Raw genomic sequence first — 17,691 nt, forward strand, 5'->3', positions numbered from 1 at the left:
ATTGCCTCTGGCTAACCTGCTATAACCGTCACCTTGTAACAATGGAATTTGAATGACACACGCCCTCCATTAAAATTAAATGAATGTATCCGACCGCACCTTCACAACTTAAACACAACCGTAAACGGTCAGGGTCCATGTGTGGTCGCGCCGTGCGGGAAGGTGTGCCTCGGGTTGTGACGAATCCGATTCCGGAAAAAGCCGAAAGGTTTTGCTCCGCCCAGAGTTGGAGCCGATTTCCCGAAGTGGGAAAGAGGGAATTCGGAGCGGGTGGAAGACACAGCAACACGACTGCCAGGGAAGCGTGGCACTGGAAAGCAGGGCATTCAATGATTATAACCTAGGGCACAACTTTACCCATCACCATTAATACGGGACGGATAACAGGTGGAAATCACCACTGGACTCCAATAACCGGGATCTGGGGACCAACGCAATTGCTAAACCAAGCTCGATTTACCAGAGTCCGAACCATGGGAACAGGAAACAAGCTTTATTGATCAGGGCTAGCTGATGTTAGCATCACATTAGTCTACCAGCCAGCCGAGAGTGTAATTGCAGTTAGCTGTCGTTAGCCGACCCTGAACCTACTCTGGGAGAAAAAACGGAAGGATTACAGGCTGCCCCCACACGACGGGCGATGTTTGCTTGGAAATCTAGCGAGCTAGCCAGCACGCTAGCTAGCTAGCTACACCAGCTGAGGAACTGTGATCGTTTCGCCGTTTGTGTTTTTCTTTATTTTTCCAGTATATGTATGATTTTCTATCTGGTATTATACAAGCTGTGGATTAAACCCTCTTGTACGTCAGGAAGTTAGCTAGCTGGCTCAAGTTGCCTCAGGTATATTCAGATAAATTAGTGTGTGTCGCTTGTGAAGGTGGAAAATGGATGCGGGTATAGAGAAGGAGTGTAGCGCTTTAGGAGGGCTTTTCCAGACCATCATGAACGACATGAAGGTAAGTCAGACCCCCTATCTTCAGTTTAAACCCCCCTCCCCATTTCCACTAACCAGACCCCCACCACCACCACCACCACCACATTTTCAGTATAACATTATTTTTTAAATGTATATATATATATAATGTTACACAATTGGATGGTTCAGTGATGGTTGGCATTAATTTAGCTAACGTTAATCCTTATATAATTATCATGACTAAACTGTACTGGTTAATCTCATAATGCACAACCAGGAATGCCTCGCAGTGGAAATACTCAACTAACGTTAACTAGCTATATGTTAACTAGCTGGTAAATTGTATTCACTCTAAACTTATGTCCGCCAAATTATCTTGTGAGTGCATACATATAAAGATAATTAAGTGTCCAAACTATCGGTTGTGTACTAGTAACATTGTATATTGCTGTTGGTGTATTGTGAAAATTGTAGTACGGAGTGCAGGTTTGCTGTGTAGCCACTCGTATGCCTGACTCGCTGCTTAGTGTTATGTGTTAAATTGTTTTCCAGCTGAAACAGGTAACTTACTATGTAGCTAGTCTTGCTAACTAAGTTGTACTTTTTACTGGGCATCTAGCGTTACCTAGCGAGTTATTAATTCCACTTTACACACATTTACGGGGTAAGCGGGTAGCCAGATGGCATAAGGGTCACAAGTAGAAAGCTTACTTAGCTGACTTGGCTAAATGGGATTCAGTTCGCCAACTCGCCGTCGTCTTATCCGTATTTTCCACGGCCTGTTCCCGGGACATTAAGACTCGGCTAAGTTGGCTAACTTTGGGATCAGGTAGAAGTTGCCATTTTGGGGCATCAAGAAAGACGACCAAGGCTTGCGAGTAGGACACAATTTGGCTAACTTCATTTTTTTTGTAAAAAAAAGAAAAAAGAAACAACAAGTCGCTAAATGTAGTCTACGTGCACGGGAATGTTAGTCGATCGGCTTAAACCACAAGGACATAGCGTGTACCGCGCTATAAACATCAGTGTGTTATAAACGCAGCGCTGTGTCACGGTTAGGCTATGGATTTCTTACGTTAGCAGTCGTACACTTCATTGTTTACAAAGTGTGTTTTAATGGGCACAGGTGAGCAGGAAGTGAATCATAACCTGCGACTGGGTTGTATTTCCTCGGAGAAACGCAATTCCTGATAACATCGGATAGATTACGGCCAGGCAAAGGAAGCGCGTTGCTTCATCTCTCTTCTTACGGGGCCATTTAAGCCGGTCTGCCGATTCAAACACAAGCCCTGTTGCTTAAGAGGGAACAAATGTTTTATTTGACGACACATGGTGCTCGGCAATGTTTATTGCTTTCGCGAACTGCATTCGGCTTTCTCAGTTTCAGAGCAGCCGAGGGAAAAAAAACAACAAAAAACACATTTATCATACTCCCGAAACCCGAGACGCTCTGTACAGCTGTCCGACCACCATTGTGTACACTGGTCTATAAATAATCACCGAATTCAACTGAAGGATACATCTGTGTTGGAATTGTACTGTGATTTCAGAACTTAAGCTAGATGTCTTCTCTCAAAACTCTTAGCTCTTGGGTTGAAGCGGTTGGTGGGGTTCTTTGGTTCGCTGCTAACTTCTGTGCTTTGGAAACTTTGTTTGTTTTTCAGACGACAGTTCAAAATTCAATAGTTAAGACTCCCCTCTGTCCAGCTTTTCTGCTGGTTGCGCTCAACAACATCGGATTGTGCCAAACGCGAAGAGGGGAGTGCTTTCGTTTCCTGAAATGTAATATTTGCAGTGGAAAATCTTGCATCTGTCTGGTACCTACCAAAACGCCCTGACCCAGCAGTTTTAATTTGCCTGAATCCACCCATTTGCATCTGTTGTTCAGAGTTGCCAGCTCCCAGTTGGCACAGCCTTTTGTGAATGGAGGTATTTGATTTTAATATATAGGCGGGCTTTATTTTTTAGTCTTTCGCCAACAGCCGTTATAGAGCTGATACAAATGACCTTGAGTTGGTCGTTATTTGGTCGCATCCTACCCTGTGTTTGTCGTCTCTGTCCCAGCAGCCATGATAAGATAGGAGATCAGTTTACCTAATGATTGTTTTTGATGCAGTGCTGTCCCACGCATTCAGCATACGGAATCCAGCGTGTGTTTGCTTGCTCGGATTGGCTGGACCAGCCAAAACGGTGATATAGCTATTCCCTTTGCCTAGACACAACATAATTCTGTCCACCTTGATATACAGACATCCGTATCTTGAAACAGCAATTATGTCTCCGACAGGGCTGACTTCAGATTAGTAACGTGTATGCACTGAAGAATGAATTAATTATGCAGAATTAATACAGCGCTATTGACTGTGTGCATTAAGTTAAACTAGGCATGCACCACAATATTGAGCACACAATGCTGGGGTCAGCACTATCTTTTTTCCCCAACTTGCCTGTTTAGACTGAAACACTGTCCCAAACTGAATTTCTCTTGTCTAGAACAGGTTGTTTTAAAAGCATCTACAAATATAAATAAACATAGCCATGTATACAGAAGCTCTCCTGGGTAATCGGTTTATTCTGAAAACAAAAATGATGCGTTCTTATAACTCACATTTCGTAAGTGTGTTCATGCGTCATGAGAGTGAATGATTTGGAGAAGTTTACATACTCCTTACCCTCTGCTCTGTATTCAGCCAGTACAAAGGGTAAGGACTATGTAAAACTGCTGAATATCTGTTCCCTTTTAGCACATGCACATTAATTCAGTAAGCATGTCAGTAAACCAGCTGCTTTGCCAATTCTCTGATTATCTTCTTGGAACTAAACTCACATTCCATGTCTGCAGTGGACATAGCAACCACCAAGACAGCCTCAGTGACCATCAGCTGTTTCTTCTACTGATCTCTGTCAGATTCACAGAGATCAGTCCCTGTTCTCCTACTGATCTCTGTCAGATTCACAGAGATCAGTCCCTGTTCTCCTACTGATCTCTGTCAGATTCACAGAGTGATCAGTCCCTGTTCTCCTACTGCTCTCTGTCAGATTCACAGAGATCAGTCCCTGTTCTCCTACTGCTCTCTGTCAGATTCACACAGAGATCAGTCCGTACCTTTCTGTGCTGTGACTGTGGTAGGCGTTTAATCCGTACTTTTGCGATTCTACAAATCTGTTCCTGTCACAGTCACCAGCCTTAAGCATTCAGTCACACGCTTAAGGTGATCTGCTCAAGAGGTTGTTTGTGCTCTGACGCAGTACTGGCACAGGTTATGGAAACCGTGCATTTATAAACATTTTTTCCCATAATATATGTAATATGTATTAAATTCAATGTCAACACGAAAATGTAAATAAATAATTCGCATTTGTGTTAAACAAGTAATAATTATGCCTTACTTTATGTAGACTATTAGCACTTAAGATATTGACTTGCTTGAATATGCAAGTGATTCAGGTTGTTCCATGAACCTGTTGTCCGGAATAAATGGCCACTTTTCGAAACGGCAAATGGTACAGTCCTGGCACAGCATTCTATTATCGCTGGCCAGTCTGCCAATCCCTATTGTTGCGCCCTGCAATGGTATTAGCAGATTATAGCCTCATACAGGTGTCTGTATGGGCCCTAGTGGCAAGATTATGGCTGATATCATGGTGCCTTTCCTGCACTGCTAATGGTGCTTATCTACAGCTTCCGTGAATGTGGAAAGTTGGCGGCCATTTGCATTTTCTGCTGTAATGTAAAATGGGGAGGGTACCGGCCAATATGGACACGCAAATATCGGCTCAGAACTCGCCTTTAAGAACAAAACAACAGGGGAAACCGCAGGGTCTTTCGTTCAAGTGCTCAGACTTTTCATTGCTGTGCTGACAGTGGCAGGCGACTGGTAATGCTGAGGAAATGCACGTCGGGGACCAGAACACAGCTGGCTGTCACCTTCTGATCTCTGCAGAAGGTCTTCTCACTGAGGTGGTGGTGCAACTATTGTCACAACCAGGGTCGTAGGGCCATGACAAATGGAGGAAGATGACACAGAGAAATGACGAGTTAAAATAAATGAATGTATGAATTAAATTAATTAACCTTCATTTATAAAAGACAAGACAAACATGTGGTGGAATGTCAGCATCGTCAGTAGTGTGTGAGAGGTTTGGTGCAAACCCCAAAAACCCAACAGAAGGCGTCTGTGGGGAGAGAGAGCTCCCTCCAACTGGAGACGGGAACATCTTAACCTCGCTTGGAGCACTGGCCACAGGTGCTTTGCTTCACCCCCCAGGCACCTGTGAGAAAGGAACAGTGCAGGCAGACAAAGCAGGGGAGTATATTGTCGTCATCTCTTGCTTCTCTGCTAAAAAAAAGAACAGACGAGAGAGAGACAAATGTAATAATTTGTGATTTAGCTGACTCTATTATCCAAAGCAGTGTGAGGTTAAGGGCCATGCTTGAGGGCCCAACCGCTGTGCGGATCTTCCGCGTCCCGGTCACATACCTTAGCGACTAGGCTACAGACTGCCCTAGTTCTTTGGAGAGAGGAGAGATTAGCTTTACATGGGAGCAATGATGCATGAACTGAACTTAGTTAACGTCTCCGCTCTCCTCTCCTTTCTAACTGGGAGAGGTGAGACGTGAGCTTACCTTCGAGCGGTGAACGGGTGTCTCCGGCCCGTGTTCAGACCTGCATCTGCGGCTGCCGTTTCCCATGATTCAGCGGGGCTCGCAGGGCTGTTGGGCAGGGCCTCCCCGCAGTGCGGTTTTGTGTGATCCGGTTCCCGGGCAGGCCCCGTTGCAGGCTGAATCAGTCTGCCATCTCGAAGGCGCGGAGAGACGCCTCGCAAAATGTCTGACGTGCCACTCAGGCCGTCTCACTGAGCATGCGCCCACTGCACCGGTCGGTGACTTTGACGCCTGTCAAAGCAGGAGAGAGGCGTAGGAGAGTTTATTCATGAAAATATCCTCAACTGACAAACAAACAAATTGGCAGTAACTTTCACTTACTGTCAGTTGCTGTGGGATCATAGATCGGAGAACAGAATGTACAGGCCTCAGATGTTCCGTTTAATTTTATTTGTTATTTAGCTGACGCTTTTATCCGACTTAGTTCATTAGACTAAGCAGGGTACAACCCCCCGGAGCAATGCTGGGTTCCTAGCCCAACAGCGGCATTGTTTTTATTGTGGCTACGTCTGGGCTTGAACCACGTAACCTCCAGCTCCCAGACATGTGCCTTTGCCACTAGGCTGCAGGCTGCCCTGTCATTCCCTTGTCGGCTTGCCAGGCTTGTCTTCATTCCCTTCAGGTTTGTTAGCATTTTGAGACTCCCGGATAAGAAAACGACCTGTTGGAGAAATGAATGGTGTTTTTCGAATTCCTTCAATATGGCGTATGACATTTGGATGTTTGTTTGTTTACATTTTTGATAATAATTTGAAAGTCTGGGGTAATTTAAAAGACGCATTGCTAACGGCTAAGTGGTTAGCCTTCCTATGATGAGCCCTACCACTATTACAACATCACAGGCGTTGCACAAGCCATTATTGTATGGTAAGTCATACGTTCTTCTATATTGTGCAGTTGTATCATTGCAAATACCTTTATTGTTGCAATGTTTTTACTGCTGCCGTTCAATTGTAATTTTCTTACGTTTCTTTTAAATTTCTTTCCTGGCTAATGTTAGGTCTGGCTAGCTGGAAAAGCCTTGTCACGGAACTGCTCGCTGACATATAACGTGGGCAGCAGTGTTCTCTCGCTGTTGGAAAATAATTCCTTTGGTTGGAATTCACTGTTTCCTGTGTCATTTAAGAGAGAAATGTGTGCGGATAAAAACGTCCAAGTTTTAAACGGCAGCTTAAATCACAGACTGTGACAGGGACAGTTATGTGGAACTATTCATTTTCTCCATAGAGAAATTCTCCTTTCTTTCGGAAGTCCATATACGGGCAAAGGTTTTTGCTCTGTGTCACGTCAGACTTCCATGGCCTATTTGAAAGGCCTGCTCCCTCTATTACTTTCTATGGAAGGGATGGTCCCCATGTTATAACATGCTGAGGGGTAATAGCTGTGCTGTAACTACATCACACACTTCCACCGATACTCTGAAGCTTCCACTGATACTCTGAAGCTTCCACCGATACTCTGAAGCTTCCACCGATGCTCTGAAGCTTCCAGAGGCACACTGAAGCGTACACTGGTAATCTGAAACGTCCACTGCTGCTCTTGGCCTACCACAATGGCACCTTGTGTGTTTCCCTCTCAACATGTCTTGGCTGCCTGTGTGCGGGTGAGTGCGCGTAAGTGCTCACTTATCCGTGTGTGGTGCGTTTGTGTTCGCGTGCTTTCGCGCATCCGTCCGTCTGTCTGTGCAGCCGGGCTGGGGCATCTCTCCAGCTCCATGTACATAGGCCCAGCACTGTTTCAACAAGTTTCCAACACGGCCGTTTTTGGGCGGTGCCGGCAGAAAATTCCCCCGAAAGACTTAACAATGAACTCCTGTGCTGCTCTCCCCGAGCCTTCCCTCAGGCCCTCTGCATCTGCCCTTCAGCTTGTCAGAAGATGGACGAGGCACCTACCATCTCCCAGAGAGCTATTAGCATTCATCTCGCTCTCTCACAGAAGTGTCCTCTGCTGACTCGTCAGCAGTTCTCTTTCAACATCGTTTCCACCGCGGTTGTAAAAATTGATTTATCGATTTACACGGCAATTATAGCTTTATGTTTTCGTAGTTACCTTTTAATTAATATTCCGCGTTCAAAGGGCTCCGTAGGTTTTTGCCATGCCGGTGACTCGCTGACTGCGGGTGATTGATTGCATGTCATACGGTTTATGAGCTGGCGGCTGATGAAAAGTTTTCGGTTGACATAATCGGTCATCGACCCGCGTGCGTTTATACACTGCCTCCTGGGAGATTTGTGAGAGAGGGATGAAGTAAGAGATGAATGATGGTGGTTTGTCTGTGAGAGAGGGATGATGAGAGATGGCGATATTTCTCTGTGAGAGGAATGATGAAAGATGGAGATGTTTCTCTGTGAGGCGGATGATGAAAGACGGAGATGTTTCCCTGTGAGGGGGATGATGACAGATGGAGATGTTTCTCTGTGAGGGGGATGATGACAGATGGAGATATGTATCTGTGAGAGAGTGATGATGAAAGAAATTCCAGGGGAAGGTGTGAAAGATCGTCTGTGGTCATTACCTCCAGCGCAGTGTTATGTTAACTCTGGTGCAGTGTTGGGGCTTGTGGAGAAGGACCTCCATTGTTCTCCCAGCTGCAGTGTCAGAGGTTAGAGAAACGCCTAACGGAGTGCAGGGAGAGGCTTTCTGAAGACTTTTAGGCTTTCTGGAACTTTCTGCGACTGTTTAAACTGGCTCCCCAGTCGGGTGGTGCTGCTCTCCCAAACCTCGGGCTGCGTCTCGGGCAAAATTCTGCCTCCTTAGGCAGTATCCTAAGGCAGGGAGGCATTGAGTGCCGTCCCATTCGAAAGTCTGCAAAACGATGCCTTCTAAGGTGCCTTCATTTGGACTATTTTGAAGGCAGCATCGATGAATCCTTCCCCGGGTTGGATATCCCGTGAATCTTCGTGATTAACTTAATGCTTCTTACTTCCATTAAATTAATGGCGGCTGACAACAGAGTTCGCACAGAACTGTACAAGAGCTCGTCTGCAAGAGCAAGTACACAGCGAGCTCGATATTTTGTAGTAGCTATATTTCTACATTTTAATTGCTTAACACACTGAAATAACCTTTAATGTTTTCACACCTTCTATGAACCAGGCGGGTTAATTGCTTGTAATCACGTAATCACGCACCGTGATCACGTTACTTGGACTCTGACGTCTTCCTGCCTTCAAAGCGCGTCTTGTTACATGCTGCCTAAGCACCTGCAAAGTCACCTTTGAAGGACGGTGGACTAATCAGGCAGCGAGGCAGCTGCCTTCGGTTTGAGACGCAGCCTCGGGAGATGAGAGAGAGCCACGGTCCTCCGTAGTGTCGGACAGACGCGGTATGTAAATACACGCACGTGCTCCTGGCTGGAACGGCTCACACGCGCTCCCATTGCTTTGCTTGGCAGATTTTACTTCTGCCCCCCACCTTCCCCTCCCCCCCCCGGTCAGCTGAGTGTGGAACACTGCCAGCCAGCGCTTTGCGTCTTTCTTCGTCAGGGTCTGTGAAGGTCGGCCTGCCGTCTGCAGCGTGATCTCACGCCCACGCGCTCCGAGGTTAGGCGCGTCCGTGGGCCTCCTGGTCTTCAAAGTGTTTTTAATAATACATTTTTACATTTATCTTTCAGCTGAAGCACTGGACGTGAGGTAGCATGGAGCGTTCAGTTTTCACAGCGTTCGCAGTGTCAGTCACAAGTGTCGTCACGTGTGTCGTGATGTGCTGCCTACGCTTGTCAGATCTTATATTCCTGTTTATTACAACACTTGTGTTATGGCTGCTGTGCTACTGTAGGTTATGGGTTAGATCATTTCAACATGCTGAACTGGAGGGGCCAGCCTGTTGCTAGTTGGCCAAGCTGGCCAAGTTTTGGCTGCTTGACTTGGACCCAGAAGGTTGGTGGTTCAGATGCCCGTGAGCAAGGCCCTTAACCCCACATTGCTCCAGGGGGATTGAGCCCTGCTTGGTCAAATCAACTAAGTCATTTTGGATAAAAAGGGGTGACTCTCTGTTTGTAAACACTCATAAATAGTGTTTTGGAAATCAGTTTACTTGCATCGTTGTACTGTATGCGTGTGTGTGTGTGTGTGTTGTTTTGTGCTCTGCCTGTATATATATGTGTGTGTGTGTGTGTGTGTGTGTGTGTGTGTGTGTGTGTGTGTGTTGTACTGTGCTCTGCCTGTATATGTGTATGTGTGTATGTGTATGTGTGTATGTGTATGTGTGTGTTTGCGTGTGTGTTGTACTGTGCTCTGCCTGTATATGTCTGTATGTGTGTGTGTGTGTTGTACTGTGCTCTGTCTGTATGTGTGTGTGTGTGTGTATCTGTGTATGTGTGTATGTGTGTATGTCTGTGTGTGTGTGTGTGTGTGTGTGTTGTACTGTGCCCTGCCTGTATGTGTGTGTGTGTTGTACTGTGCTCTGCCTGTGTGTCTGTGTGTGTGTGTGTGTGTTTGCGTGTGTGTGTTGTACTGTGCTCTGCCTGTATATGTCTGTATGTGTGTGTGTGTGTGTGTGTGTTGTACTGTGCTCTGTCTGTGTGTGTGTGTGTGTGTGTGTGTGTGTGTGTGTGTGTGTGTGTGTGTGTGTGTGTGTGTGTGTGTGTGTGTATGTGTATGTGTATGTGTGTGTGTGTGTGTGTGTGTGTGTGTGTGTGTGTGTGTGTGTGTGTGTGTTGTACTGTGCTCTGTCTGTACAGCAGCAGCAGCTGTAGCTGTAGCTGTAGCGGTATGCGCCCCCGTAGGCCAGCAGTGAAACACAGCGAGCGATTAAAGCAAAGCTCTGACCTGTCAATCACCCGCTCATCCCTCAGGCCACTGCGAGAACTCACTCTCTCTCCGCTACTCTCTGTTGGTCTCTCACTTGCTGTTTCTCTGTCAGCCTTTCTGTTTCTCGCTCTCTTTCTCTCTCCCCTCTCATCCTCTCCTTTCTCCCTGCGCAGTACACAGTACTCGACACGCACTGGTTCGGCTGCCCACTCCATGAGCTAAATGGGCTCCAAAAGCATCAGACGTATTGTGTGTCTGTCCATATCAGTTATTCGATACAATCACGTCTGACCATTTTGGTTATTTAATATCATAATAACATTTCATTGAGTGATTTTCTTTTTGAACGCGCAATGATATTAATTTCCGACCACAATTTTGTACAGAGAGTGCAGATATAAAATGGCTGGAACTGGATTTAAAAAGGGGAAGGCTTATAACTTGGTGCGATTGTTGTTTGGGGTGGGGCTCTGTACCTTTTTGTTTGTCAGGCAAGTGGTATTATATTTGTCACCATAGGGATGAGATGGGCACATTATTCTGAAGCTGGGAAAGAAGTATAATGAATTATGTTTTTTTAGATGGAGAGATAGATAGGATAGACAGATAATTGTGTTTATATAACACTTTTCCTGACAATCAAACCGCTTACAGAGATGAGGGGGAAACTCGCCTCAACCTCTGCCAATGTATAGCAGCCAGCTAGGTGATACACGGCTACCATTCTGTGCCAGAAAGCTCGCCAAACTCCAGCTTTTCGGTGCGTTGCCCTTTAAGAGAAGCAGAACCGGATGGTTCAGGGCAAGCAGGTCCTCCTACATGAAGTACAGGAGGCAGGTGTTGGCACAGACAGGAAGCTGAGTGTATGGCACAGTAGGATGAATAAAACCTGAGTCATAGTCTCTTAGGCTCTCTGTGAGCTGACGGGCGTTGGAGTGTGTGCACAGTCACAGTACCCAAGGGGGGGGTACACCAGTGGGGGGGGGGTGATTTATTGCAAATGTTTTGGGAGTGTATGTGCTACTGAACTATGCTTTCACATCCCCCCACCCACGGAGGAATGGGTAATTTATATGGCTCCCACGTGGGTGTGTCGAACCCCGTACAAACTTTTGGGAGAGGACTGCTTTGAACCTGTTGAATGTATAAGATCCATAATATGAAAAATACATATTTCAAATGCAAGGATCCACTCCTGACGTGACCTATGGCTTACTCTGTGTCAGTGTGTGAGTGTGTGAGTGTCTGTGGGTGTGTGTGTGTCTCTCTCTCTCTCTCTCTCTCTCTGAGTGTCTGTGTGTGTGTTACTGTGTGAGTGTGAGTGTGAGTGTGGGTGGGGCACTGCGTGTGTGTCCCTGACTCCCCGTGTAATCTCTGGACTGCGGGAGAAATGCTCGGTGCGGTTTCGATTTGCCGATTGTTCAGGGCCGCTCAGCGCTGCGCTGGTATGTGGGAGTGGCCCCGGGGCCCCGCCTGCGGGGATAAGGGCGCGGTTCGCGTGCCGGTCAGGGGGAGGGGAGGCCGCGGGGTGTATCAGCTGACACGTGTAGGCTGAGGACACGCCACACGCATGTAGGGAACCCGCAGCCTGTTGCTGTTCTGGCGTGCTCTGACATTTCATAACCGTAGATTCTAATCAGCATGTCAGTTATTCATCTTCGTTCTATTCCTTTATTTTAATTTGAAAACCGCTTAAGCTTACTGTCCTTCTCAGGACTTGCTCACTGAAGCGTGTCGGGGTGGCCTGTAGCGTAGTGGTTAAGGTAAATGACTGGGACACGCAAGGTTGGTGGTTCAAATCCCGGTGTAGCCACAATAAGATCCGCACAGCCGTTGGGCCCTCGAGCAAGGCCCTTAAACCCTGCATTGCTCCAGGGGAGGATTGTCTCCTGCTTAGTCTCATCAACTGTATGTCGCTCTGGATAAGAGCTTCTGCCAAAATGCCATTAATGTAATGTAATGGATTACACATTTTAATATTAAGCGTTAGGTTTCAACCGTTCCAAAAACACAAACTCAAGTGGAAAACTCAAGGGGGGAAAAAAACGGTTTGAGGGAAGTTTGACGGCGGAATGTTGCGGCGGGAGTCGGTTTGCCCACACGACGCACACTCCGACAGGTGTCCAATGACTGCAGCCGGGCTCAGATGCCTGTGACGAACACGATGAATATCGCGAACGTGACAAATGCGCCTCATTAGCGCAAAACGCCTCGTTTCTCCCTCTCTCTCTCTCCCCCTCTCTCTCTCTCCCCCTCTCTCTCTCTCTCTCTCCCTCCCTCTCTCTCTCTCTCTCTCTCTCCCTCTCTCTCTCTCTCTCAGAGGCTTGTTAGCGGCTTTAAAGGCGCCGGAATTCGGGAGCGTTGTCGTCTCATCCCGTGTCTTAATTATTAATCAAAGCCCCGCTGTACAGAAGCAGTTTTGCCGGCGTGTAGCCGGTTCTCCCTCTCCCAGTACGTTTGCATTTGCATGAACATTGAGGCCGAGCCGCAGGACTGCCGCTGAACGCCGTTGCCCAGCGGGTGACGTCGTTCCCCCCGGCGGAGCGAACGCCGACGCACCGCTCTCTGAGCGCGGAGAGGCAGCGATGCGCAGGCCCGTCCCCGAGGAAGAGCTTCAGAGCGCCGTGTTTTGGGGAAATAAAATGCAGGAGCGGAGATAATTAATGAGGATTGAGACGTTCCCCGGGGTGGGGAAAGGAAAGCCCTGGACTTCACTTCCTCTGTGGTGGCAGTAACCTGCCGCTCCGGTGCCTTCAAACTCCCACCCCATCCCCCCCCCCACCCCCACAGGAACCCGCCGAATAATACACGGCTCCTGAGTAATTGTGTCTCGTACGAACCTCAGTGGAAACGCTCTGTATGAGGTATGAATCTATCAGACAAAGCGTAGGCCAGAAAACCTGTTGAATGGATAATATGAAAGGTAGCTACATGAAGGGAAGAAAAGAATGAATGAAGAGTGAGGTGTTCCTCGGGGAGGAATCGCGTGTTACGCTCAGGACTACACTTCCGCTGATGTAGCGGTAATCTGGTGCCCCCAGGCCTGGCCGACCGCGCCGCGCAAACACCCGAAACCACGACGACCGTGCCGTCGGGCCGCGTTCCCTCCCGCCCAACAGCGCCTGAGGAATATTTGACATCGCGCTCTCCTGCTGCTCAGTCACAGGCACAAGAGACTTTTCGGTTGAGATGCAGTTCAGCTTGTGTTCCTCTCGCACGCTTCTCTGAGGCTCTTCCTGAGACTGCTGGAGTGACTGTCCATACTCCAGTCCGGCATTGACATTACATTACATTACAGGCATTTGACAGACGCTCTTATCCAGTGCGACGTACGACAAAGTGCATAACCGTAATCGCGTTAATCGTAATCAAGACCCAAGAGGGAAGTAGTTACAAGTGCTATGACTGGCCACAAAGATAAGGACTTGGGCCTTGTGGATTAATCTGATGACAAAGGATTATATCTATAAAACCGCTTTAGGAAACACAACGCTAGTCATAATACGCTTATATTGAGGCCCCGTCCCCTCTCTGCCGGGGGCCCGGGAATGTCTCGGCATCCGGAGAGTGTGTCAGCCATCGCACGCTCCCGCTAAAAGGTTTGGAGACTCGAGTCCTCCATTTTGAGCTCTCTTGCCATCCTGGTGCCAACCTGGCCCACTGCCCTGGAAAATCAGCAGCCTGACTGCGGCTGAATAGTTTGCATGTCATTTAGCATGCATTGGTGCACAGCAGTGTAGACATCAGTATTGTGGAGTGGTATGGTATGATTCGGCATAAGCTCACAGTGGTGTAGATACTAGCATTATGGAGGGCTATGGTACGATTCCCCATGTCTGGTCCCTCATAAGAATGTTCCAGAACAGTACAGGAGTTGCCAGGTTCTGTTAAATTGGTAGAAACACACAGAGGCTTTTTCACCTCGAGCTTCTTTTTCACCCAGGGGGACGTTAGCGGTTGTGTTCGGTTTAATCGCAGGGTGTGCGAAACCCCTCCCGAGTTCACACGGTCAGATCCGGCAGTTCCTCCTGTCCCGCCCGTCGTTCTTTTCCCCGCAAAGCAAACACGGGGTTCGGGGAGCGGGCTGCGCTGAGAGACGGGTGGATCACAGCGCCATTGTGTTCACTTCCTGGGGTGAAGTAGAGCCTCATCCCCGACCCCCAGCATGCACCTCAGCGGAGTCGCGTGTGCCCCTCGCGGCTCCGATGCCCAACGCTTCGCCTCAGTTCCCACAAGAGGGATGTTATCTTTCCTGGTTAATCCGGAAATACATCCGAAATGCCTCAACCAGAGCTTGGGAATGTCATAGGCACACTTGGCATTGAGAGCTTTTTTTTTCTAGCTCATTGATGTTACCTGTTTTTTAGTATTTTATTGTGAAGCACTTCAGTTTGAAAGGTGTTATATAAACTACACTTTTTGAGAGTTGATATGAATCAATAAAGCTAAAAGCTATTGGTCCACAGAGACATTTTGGCTCTCAAAATCTGGTTACTGGTTAATCGGGGGGTCTCGTCACTGATTATTCCTGTATTGCAGGTCCTGCCTGATATTCTATCAGCCAGTTAGGTCCCCACATTTTTTACATTTTATTTAGCTTATATAGCTTTTTCTCCCCAACTTGGAATGTGCCTTGTCTCATCTCTTCTTGGGCACGAGTGTTGAAAATGGGTGTGAACTATGCACACAATGGCGCAATGCATCTACTCAAATAGACCATAATACTAATAAGAGAGTGTGAATTGGTCAGCACTCATTTCTGCTGTTGGTTGGGTAGAACGTGAAGGGCATGTGCTCTCCTCCCAAAAATACGATGCCAGCCGCCACGTCTCATCACACCAGTCTGAAAATCGTTCTCGCACAGACTGAGTGAGAGAGAGGCGAGAGGCGTCACTTTCAGCTCAACAGGTGACCCTCAGGCACCTGCTCTTCCACTGTGCGTCTGCCAGATGATGTCATCACGGCGGGCTCCGACCCTCTCATCCCCATGGCAACGCTGTGCCTCACCGGTTTGGACCCCACCGGTTTGGACCCCCGGTCCATCCACGCACTAGAACAGGGCCTTAACAGGATGAGTTACCCAGCCTGGAGGTATAAGCCAGACCTGCTACAACACAACCAAAAATAAAAATGATGATTCAGATTGTCAATGCCCTGTGAAGAATAAAAAAAAAAAAATAATAATAATTTTTCCTGGTGAAGTGTCTCTCTCTCTACCTGCATGTTGTGACTGTGGTGCTAATTTCATAACAAGCTTTCGCTCGTGAAAGACAAACATGCCTTCTGCCAAAAGACCTGGAGGAAGCTCTGAGGTATGGCTATGGCATGTTGTGCTTTCTCTGCCAGAGAGCTCCGCTCTGCCAAAGGGCACTTAGAGGATCGCTAAACGGCTGGTCCTTCTCACCTCTCTCTCACACAAACAAACAACTCACACGTACGCCTGTGTTGGGAAACCGGTTATAAGACTTGCGTAAGCGGTTTAGTCTTAGTTTAATCGCCTCAGTGGTCGTCATGGACATATTTGGGAAAGAAATAATGAACTGCTGGTTTTTATTCTTCTGTCTGTGGAGGGTGTGGGGGTGGGGGCGGGGTGTAGAGTTAGGAGGGGACCCTTTTTACTGGAGTTTGGGAGATGGGGCAGTGGTTTGGTGTGTTGTGACTCTGCAACTGCCACTGAATTCTCATTTGCTTTCTAGTGGTTAAAACGAAAGCAGCGCGGTCTACCATGCAATGTGTTATTTGCTGTTTAACAGCCGATGAAGGTCGCGGAACGCACTTGTGTAGTGTAGTGGTGAAGTAAACGGGTTTGTTCCAGCATTTTGTCCTTGAGCAAAATGTATTTAACTCCAATCTTTTCAGTAAATATCCACCAATGAAAAGGTCGAGGCCAGTGGTTGCCCGGGGAGACAGCGGTTGATTGCGGCTTCTGGGTAGTCGAGCTCTTCGCTAATTTGCTCGCTAATTCTGCGCTTCCTGTGATTTTCCTGCTGGTCGGCTTTTTCCAGAAGCTGTGAGAGTGAGCGGGGTTTGACGGGATTTCTCGGCTGAAACGGCGACGCGTGACGGCAGGGGTTCCGTGGTTGCCAGGCGCCGCTGAAAGCGCCCTTGTTCTCCGCCGGCACCTGCATGTAAATGAGGTCGCCCGGGCTGCTCGGTCCGGCCCGGTGCATAAGGCCCGTCTTTGTGTGTGTCGGAACCGCAGGAAGTCCTCTTTCAGCCCCTCCGCACCGGCGTTGCGTACAAGGTCAGGGCAGTACGCCCCTCGGAGCGGTTTCAGGGACGGGTAGAGATGGACCCGCGGGTGCCTCGCGGCATGGGAAACGTCCCGGGGTGGTTACATTACATTAATGGCATTTCGGCAGACGCTAAGCGGGAGACGACCCTCCCCTGGAGCAATGCAGGGTTAAGGGCCTTGCTTAAGGGCAAATCTTGTTGTGGCTACACCAGGGATCGAACCACCGACCTTGCGGGTCCCAGTCATGCACCTTAACTACTACAGGGTTACAGGGACGGGTAGAGACGGACCCGTGGCGTGAGAGACGTTGCCATTACGGCCAGCGGAGCATCCATGGCAACCCAGCCTGGCGCGTGACTGATGCGCTTGTGGATGCGTCACCGTCACACAGGGGGGAAGTGTCGGTGTTCACTTCTGTTAAACCAACGTCCCGCTTCTCATGCTCATTAAACATCATCCTGCACTATCAAAGAGGAAGGCTGTTAACCCCCTGGCCTTGTAGTCAGATAGGGTGTGGCGACCCAACAGGCCCATCCTCCTCTTGACCCTGACGTTTCCTCTTCACGTGTTAAGTGTTAAGTATTAACTCAGTCCCCAGAGCGCCATACGGCACTCGGACATAACTACCTTAAGATCTAGGGAAAGCCATATCGCAGTCTCGACCTTATACCTTTTCAACCAATCAAAAATAACTGCTGTACTATTGTTTTGAGCCCCGATTGACGACTACATTTTGTCAATTTTCTCAACCAAAGCCAAAACCCCTTGGGATTTTGGTGGAGCCACTGAACTTGGGAGGGAAAGGGCTAACACCTGGCCCTGCGTCTGTGAGACGTTTTTCCCGCTCTCCCAGGCCGCCTCTCGCCTCTCCTCCCCCCCACGCCTCCCGGCGGTGGCGGATGCGACCACCGAGAATTTTTGTTTTCTTTCTAATAACTTATTTTTGGAGACCCTGCAGTCTCTACCTTGCGTCGGCTGTGACCGAATCAGCCTTCACAGGGGCGGCTGAATGGCCTGTTGTCTTCTGTGTGTCCTCATAATGGTTCATCACCGCAAAAACTCAGTTTGGTTCGGTTCCTTTCATTTGTGGAGCGCTTTTTACAGAGACACAATCAGAGACAAT

At 48.2% G+C, this 17,691-nt stretch overlaps 1 protein-coding gene across 2 annotated transcripts in view; it reads left to right on the forward strand.

Annotated features, from left to right (window-relative positions):
- The first annotated feature begins 217 nt into the window (after positions 1-217).
- mtss1 (MTSS I-BAR domain containing 1) overlaps positions 218-17,691 on the forward strand; it is a 64,968-nt gene continuing 47,494 nt past the window's right edge. For both annotated transcript variants that reach the window (XM_061219610.1, XM_061219611.1), the window contains exon 1: positions 218-956. In XM_061219610.1, the coding sequence (XP_061075594.1) occupies positions 885-956 (72 nt within the window). In that variant the 5' untranslated portion in view covers positions 218-884. The remainder of the gene's footprint in view (positions 957-17,691) is intronic.

The sequence above is a fragment of the Conger conger genome, chromosome 14, assembly GCF_963514075.1.
Source record: "Conger conger chromosome 14, fConCon1.1, whole genome shotgun sequence".
Lineage (NCBI taxonomy): Eukaryota > Metazoa > Chordata > Actinopteri > Anguilliformes > Congridae > Conger > Conger conger.